This window comes from Rhagoletis zephyria, unplaced genomic scaffold, assembly GCF_001687245.7.
Source record: "Rhagoletis zephyria isolate East Lansing unplaced genomic scaffold, Rhagoletis_zephyria_1.1 Rzeph_scaffold_06417, whole genome shotgun sequence".
NCBI lineage: Eukaryota > Metazoa > Arthropoda > Insecta > Diptera > Tephritidae > Rhagoletis > Rhagoletis zephyria.
The window spans coordinates 25,688-33,615 of NW_016163500.1; the positions used below are offsets into that span (position 1 = coordinate 25,688).

The window sequence follows — 7,928 nt, forward strand, 5'->3', positions numbered from 1 at the left end:
TACGTGCGGGGGTGATCTCCTTGAAAAAAAAAATTTCTGGTAAAAGTGTCACCGTTTTTTTAATTACAAAAATGTGGCCTTTTCATGAAGTTTCTTTAACTGCATGTATAAACAAAGTTATATGTACTTAGTAAACTTTTTCTGTAAAATACTTCCAAAATACAAAATGCTCCTGGCTTATTTTATACTAAAAACACATTTACCTGAAAATGGATTTCTTATCAAGGAGCTCCCCCCACCATCTGCCTTCCCCTCAAGTTTGGAAGTGTACTTCTTTGACATCCCAAAACCCCTACCTGAGTTCGCCCCTGTATGTGCATATCGTCGTTTAAAGTACAAAACCGCGTATGTAATTATTTTCTAGAGAGTAAAAACACTCACATTTCGAATGGTTCTCTTTTTTTACAAAGCAATCGCATTTCGGGTCAGTATATTTCAGGACGAATGGATAAGGATTGAGCGATGAGCTTGTGTGAGCAAATCCAATTTTTGGTAGCAAATGTCAGTTACTCTGTTTTGCACAGTGACGATACGCGCTTTTGTAGCTTAAACGACAATATGAATGGCCACATGCGTAGCACGGATGTGCATAGCAGCTGTTATTAGCCCAAGGTCGCATGGCTGCTGCTGCATTGCGCTGTTGGTGCGGCAACGAAAAGACCGCATTATGTCTCAGTCCTGTAGCAAAACTCAATATACATAGCACCAGCTATTCCATTTAAACGAATGAGCGAGCAAACGAGAGCCGTGATTATGCACTCAGATACTTCCGTCAACAACACTGCCCGAATGTAAATGTGCGTTGCAAGGAGAACGAACGCAAATTACAATTGCACAATTACTATACTACATACATACATAGTACACCTGCGAGTGAACGCATTAACATTTACATACATACATACATACATATGCTTACTAGTTAGGAATTACATCTGGGCAATAAAGAAAAAAAATATTCATCATAAAACGGTTACACGCCCCCACCCGCAAGTACTTTTTGCGAAATACATGCATATATTTGCGAACGCCAAAGCGCACCGTCACCAAAGGCCACAAAGCGTCAACATCAGTTAGCAACGTTTCTCTGTATGCGTGAAAACTTGAATGCAAGCATTGTGCATCCTTGAGTAGTCGAATATATGCGGTGCACTGCTGGTAAAAGTAGGTTACCAAGCAACGCAAAATTCAGCACAGAATTTCGCCACGCTTGACACATGTGATGAAGATGTTGACGACAATGTCTCTGTTGCTATAACCGCAGCCGGTGTGCCGAAAGAGTTTTAATTTTACTACAGAGAAATCATTTTGACACACAAATTTGCGCGATTCCTTTATTTAGCTACTTGCCACTATCGGTATGTGCTCAAAGTAAACAAAAGTCACGTGCCGAGTGTGTAGGCTGCAAAAGCAAGAGTAACCTTGTGCGCATGTGCGGATAAGTGGGTGGGAGATTAGATAGTGGTGAGCGGGTAGGTAAACCTGAAAAAGAGCGAAATAAGAGAGTAAGCAATTCAGTCGGGTGTATTAATTTCGCTTCGTGTAATTAAGTTTTAAAATAGCTCGAAATCTACTTTGATTCGGATGAAATTAATAAATCTATACATGCGTAAGTATGTAACTATTCAAACACTTTAAAAAGCATGAAATACCCTCATTCAGATGGTTAAAGCATAAACAGAATTAACTGCAGTTGATCTGGATTAAGTCCGAGTTAATCCGGATCAACGCTGCCGCCTGCTAAAGCTTTTACCTCAACTAGTTATACAGCCGTAAGCGACCAGCCAACATTAAGTTGAACACGTCCGATGAAGAATAAAAACAAAAAAAAGTTATCCCTTTTTGCCTCTATCCTACGCGCCATCTTTTGCAGTACCTTAACGATGTGAAACAACGCAATTTCATAGAACTGGCCACGTTTCCGAACGAGAGGCACACAGTAAACAAACCGAAACACAAACAAAAAGGGAAACATTTAAGAAAAGCAGAATTTCGCTCGCCGCAACATTCCGGAAACCATTCATATTTGTATGGTATGTTTGTATGGTATGTACTTTGTCAACTCTGAAATAAAATTAGATCAGGAAAACAAACATAGAAATGACAAAAGCAGTAGCAGTGGTAAGTAAAATTAGGTTTGAGATTTTATACTCGCTTACATATGGCTAAATTGGACGTGACTAGCGCTTAATTGGGAGCAGTGAAGAAGCATTTTCACTGTGACAACAAATTAGAAAGAATTTTTGGGCAAAACGAAAAGCTCGACAGTGTTGGTCTCTGGCTGAACTCTTTCCTATCCAATTGTGAAGATCTAATGCAAGTAGTTTCACTCGAGAAAAAATAACAATTTTTAAAGAAATTAAATAATTAAAATTTAATGTATTGAATATTCAAGATTAAAGTGATTCTTGTTGACCGCATCCAGGTCAAACATTAATAAACTCATACAAAACTTGGTTAATAAAGCCTGAAAAGCTGTAAACTAAAGAACATACAACTAGAGGTAAATGTTAAAAATAGAATGCATTTGTAAACGATTTAATGTTCCATATTCTTACGATGCGCCATTTGCAGCTCAAATCTACGATTTGAACGTACGCCGCGTATAAGTTGCCCGNTGCATGGTATGTACTTTGTCAACTCTGAAATAAAATTAGATCAGGAAAACAAACATAGAAATGACAAAAACAGTAGCAGTGGTAAGTAAAATTAGGTTCGAGATTTTATACTCGCTTACATATGGCTAAATTGGACGTGACTAGCGCTTAATTGGGAGCAGTGAAGAAGCATTTTCACTGTGACAACAAATTAGAAAGAATTTTTGGGCAAAACGAAAAGCTCGACAGTGTTGGTCTCTGGCTGAACTCTTTCCTATCCAATTGTGAAGATCTAATGCAAGTAGTTTCACTCGAGAAAAAATAACAATTTTTAAAGAAATTAAATAATTAAAATTTAATGTATTGAATATTCAAGATTAAAGTAATTCTTGTTGACCGCATCCAGGTCAAACATTAATAAACTCATACAAAACTTGGTTAATAAAGCCTGAAAAGCTGTAAACTAAAGAACATACAACTAGAGGTAAATGTTAAAAATAGAATGCATTTGTAAACGATTTAATGTTCCATATTCTTACGATGCGCCATTTGCAGCTCAAATCTACGATTTGAACGTACGCCGCGTATAAGTTGCCCGTAGTTCTTTTCCGCCGTACCCGGCGTAGTACGCGCATTCGCTCCACGGGCCTTGAACATATCCATGTGACGTTGGCGCCGTTTAGCTATTTTTTCATCAATCGACATGGCTGCTGGTGGTGCGCTTGTGGCCTTGGTATGGGTTTTCGCAACTGATGCAGTTGCGACATCCAACTTTGTATAGTTAAAATGTGATTCTAGTGCCGTAGATAGATTGAAAGCTGGCTTGGGTGCTTGACGTGTTTGTGTCGGTTTGAACGCGTTCTTTGCCGGCGTCAATTGCTTATTTTTGCTGCTGGCTTTGGTGGTTGTATGTGGCTTAATTATACCTAACCGTGGATCTGGTAAATTTACTTGACGATTTTCTTTTTGGACCGTTTGCATACCTAGCATCGGCTTGCAAACACCAACACGTGGAATAGGAAGTTTTGAATCATTCAAATCTTTGCGTGTTGTCTCAACTGCCTTATACAGCGATGTATTACTTGTTTGGGTAAATGTTGAGTTGGACGAATCCGGTAAGTCAATTCGCTTTACAGCTTTGGGTTTTTCTGCTACGGCGGATGGAGTACCAACGCCATGTTGAGTTTTTGCCTCCTTTTGTGCAGAAGCTAAGGAAATAAGCTAATGAGTGTGGTTTATTTTTCAAATGACAATTAACTTACCAGTGCGTTGTTTAGTAGCAGAGTTGATGAGTATTTTAGCTCGCTCTGCCTTGCGATTTACATGATCCACAAGATTTTCCATCTTCTCAAAATGTTTTTGATGTATTGCTGCAAAGTTTGGCAACTTTGTACGGGGTGCCTTGGCTTTCTGTGGTGTCATGTGTACTTTGCTTGGTGTTTGGCCTGTTTAAAATAGTATAAGTTAAAATCTAATGTACTGTTACTCGCAAAAATGATTGTACGGTTTTCATTTTGTTAATATTTGCAATGTTTTACATACTAAACATTTGTTGTTAATTTTGTACTAAAATAAGCCATATTTTATATTTTATCAAACCCAGTTTAAGTCCAAGAATGAAACAGTATACGAAAATTAAGAAAAATATGCAGTTTCACCAAAATTGCAAACTTTTCAATAGGAATTTCTAAAAAAAAAAATCAAGTATGCAACACATTTTTTCCATATAAAGTGTTTTCGAGATTTTTTCATACATCCAAAGTTTCAGGAAAATTGCAACTTTTTAAGAGAATTTCTAAAAAAAAATTCAAGAATGAAGTTTTATAGCCAATTGAATTTTAGTATAATAATGTGCTTAATTCAAATGACTAAAATTTCGCTTTGATTTTTGACAATTTTTTTCCATGTAAAGCATGCAAAGTTTCAGCAAAATTGCAAACTTTTTAAAAGAATTTCCAAAAAAAAAGGAATGCATTTTTATAGCCCATTAAATTTTAGTTTAGCAATATGCTAATTTCAAATGTCTAAAACTTCGCTTTGATTTTTGAGCAGGGCCGCAAAGAATCATTACTTTTTAAATTTTGACCAAAAAAAAATCAACCAAATATCATCAATAATGATTATCTTATGATTTTTATTTTTTTCGCTCAAAGATAATAATTATTATTGTTTTTTATCTTTACACTTACGAATAATGAACATTCAAAAAACTGAAAAATTCTACAAGCTTAATTTCCGATGTATCCTTTTCAAAGGTAGCAACATTTTACTAAAAGCAATGTCACAAATATTTCACGTCAAAATTTCAGTTGGTTGCGTATGTATGGCTTTTTAATTTTTATAATTATAATTTTTAAATGGAAAAATAAAACCCAATAATAATTGTCTATGAGCGAAAAAATTAAAATAAAAAAATACTTATTTGTGATCGGAAAAATAACAATAAAATAAGAATTATTTCCTTTGTTCGAAAATATAAAACTGAATAATAATCATTTTTAAGCGAATCAAATAAATGTAGTTAAATAATGATTAAGTGATAAATTAAATTATTTTACTCATTAATTACCGCCCTTTTTTTTAATCATATAATAATAATAATCATTTTTAATTTTGTGAGTAACAGTATATTATCAAAAAACTCACTTTTAGGTTTTGATTTATTTATCAAAGCCTCATCAAAGGACATAGACCGTTTGCGACGCTGAGTTACAACTGCAATGATAAATAAGTATGAAAAACGTAACTTGGAATGCCCATTTAACCAATAAACTGCTTACATGACGTTACGTTGCCACCCGTTTTTGCGCCGTAATTTTTCTTCACACTTTGCACAATGCGTGTGTCCAAGTCTTCCAATATAGTCGTTTGATTAGCAGGACTATAAAATGTAACATTTTTGCGCCTATTTTCTGCTTCAGTATTACCAATGCACACGGACAAAGAACGTTTTCGAATGCTACGCAATACAATTTCTTTAGGCTCCATTTTAGAAACTTCTATTGTTATTGAGTGTGCACCCTCTTCACAATCTTCTTCTTCTTCGTTATTTGGAACAGTAGCCTTAGGTCTAAAAGGAGTTGGCTTACGTTCCACGGTCTTCGAATATCTCTTCGGTGTTACACCCGCATTAAACAGAGTGGAAGAATTTAAAATTTGCTCTTTCCCCTCCTCATTAGTCAGAATTACACGTGGTGCTTTTCGGGGTGGGGATGTGGAACTTTCTTCATCGGAAAGTCGTAATGGCTGCATGTCGTCATCTACGTGTTCCGATAAATCCTTATTTACCAACACGCAATCGCTGTTATTCAATGTGTCATCTTTAATTATAACCAGTGGGATTTCTGAATCATCTACCTCCACATCCCCAGATGCTTTGTTATAAGAATCCTCACTTTTTTGTTGGTCCTCCAATTTATAGCCAGAATCTTCATTATTTATTACAACTGGGACTTCTACATTATTTACTTCTAAGGCGTCTGGAGTTATGGTGAATGATTCATTCATAGCATTGAATATTTTTTGCTCTGAATTGGTTTGCTGTCCCTCATTTTCTTCGATTTCTTCAGGCAATGGATTAATCCCTAAATCAGATGTGTTGAAAGTATCATTTTTTAAATAAGTTCCAACGCCATCGCCTTGCTTTGCTTCAATTTCTTTAAAATTGATACAATCTTCTTGTTGCTCTTTCCTTAATTCACTCCCAATATTTTCGTTGGTGTATTTGGCCTTATTTTCAGTAATTTTATTGATAAGTATGTCCATATTTTTCTCAGCCACAGCTTCGGATTCTACCGTATCAACCGAATCCTGAATTTGTAGACTTTCTTCAGAAGTGTTAGTTTTTAGACTGTCCTTTTCATATTCATTATCTTCAGCTTCACTTGAACTAATTATTTTTGACTTATTTTGATTTTTCGTCGATTTGCGGCTTTTACGGCTCCGTTTTTGTGAAACACGACCCACTTTAGCTGGCGTCCATTTGGCTTGTGGCTCTTCATCAGCATCTTGTATGTTTTCCGCTTCGATCTTAGAGGCAGATCTCAACTGACGTTTGCGGCTTACAATATCTTCATATTCTTGAACCGGTTTAATGCTCTTGCGAGTGCTCCGCCTAGGCGTTTGTGCCAGTGTATCGTTCGTACCTACGCTAGGAGATCGATGCTGATAATCAATCTGCTTGTGTGATTTGGGTGTAGTCGGTAAATCATTTTCTTTCGACTTTTCCATTTCCATATCACTATCATCCTCTTGTGACATAATTAACTCCACCTCCTGTTCCAAATCTTTAGTACGATGCCGCCGAGAGCTTCTTCGCGATTGGTTTTTGGATGCGGTTCCAGCTTCATTACCCAGGCAAGATGAAATAGAAGAAATATGTGTATGGAAATCCATAAGTTTCGTAAAACAACTTTCGAATTGGTACTTACACAAACTCATGTTGGTTTTTATATCGCTTGAAATATGTTGCGGGGAAAAAAATCTAAAAAATATCTCGGCACTCTAATGACGCTCCTTCTCAAATCAAATCTGAGTACGGTTTGTGGCTGGATGTTTTCAAATTTGCTGAATTCATTTTCTAAAGAAATTCATCTCCTTATTGGAGTATGACCAGGGTTGCCACGACTTTAGCGACAACTAGTCGATGGATTAACATTTATGCTGCCACAACGATTGAAAAATGCCAACAAAAGAATATAACGAAAGAGCTACCCATTTGTATGAGCCCAATTCTAAAAACTGCCGGGGAGTTTGTTCTCCGGGAATTTGCTTCTACCGAGAAAGAAATTCTCCAGCAACTAACTTCCAGGGAGTTGCATTTTCTCCGGAAATTTGGGAGGAAATTCGAACTTCGAAAGAGCTGTTTCCCTGCAAAAATCGTTGGATCATGTGGTTTATTTATGGTATATTCGAGTACTTACAAAAGTGCCCCTCTGTCATTATGTAGCGGACCAACTCATGTGTCTGCACCAGTTTATTGTTACCCGATCACTGCTCGTGTTTTAACGAAATGTAATTGAAGTTGAGAATTTGAAAGCACATTTGCATGTCTGGCTGTAGCTGAACGTGTAGAGAGGCTCGCTGTTAGTTGTTAGCTCTCAGCATGTTCGGGTTCGAATGCCATCAGAGGCAACATGTAATGTTTAATTTTTGTTTTTGGTTTTTATTAATTTCGAAAAAGCATATGTGAAGTTAAGAACAAAAGCGTGTACAAACGAAAAAATATAACAACAATGCCATTGTTAATATGTTGGAGTAGTTTTGTGCTATTCTGATGTAATGCATAGATGGAGAATATGGTCCTGTCCTGGACACCGTAATGTTAATTGG

At 36.4% G+C, this 7,928-nt stretch overlaps 1 protein-coding gene across 2 annotated transcripts; it reads right to left on the reverse strand.

Moving 5' to 3' along the window:
- Positions 1 to 2,390: 2,390 nt before the first annotated feature.
- On the reverse strand, positions 2,391 to 7,255 carry LOC108373143 (uncharacterized). Of its 2 annotated transcripts, XM_017628993.1 has the most exons (6): positions 7,028 to 7,255; positions 5,378 to 6,940; positions 5,244 to 5,312; positions 3,860 to 4,042; positions 3,160 to 3,805; positions 2,391 to 2,581 (listed from the first exon to the last, which is right to left on the reverse strand). In XM_017628993.1, the coding sequence occupies exons 1-6, from the start codon at positions 7,035 to 7,037 to the stop codon at positions 2,539 to 2,541; spliced, it is 2,514 nt and encodes an 837-aa protein (XP_017484482.1). In that variant the 5' UTR covers positions 7,038 to 7,255; the 3' UTR covers positions 2,391 to 2,538. The 2 variants fall into 2 exon arrangements, with proteins under 2 accessions (XP_017484482.1, XP_017484480.1); XM_017628991.1 differs by lacking the exon at positions 2,391 to 2,581 and having other exon boundaries at positions 2,990 to 3,805.
- Positions 7,256 to 7,928: the final 673 nt, after the last annotated feature.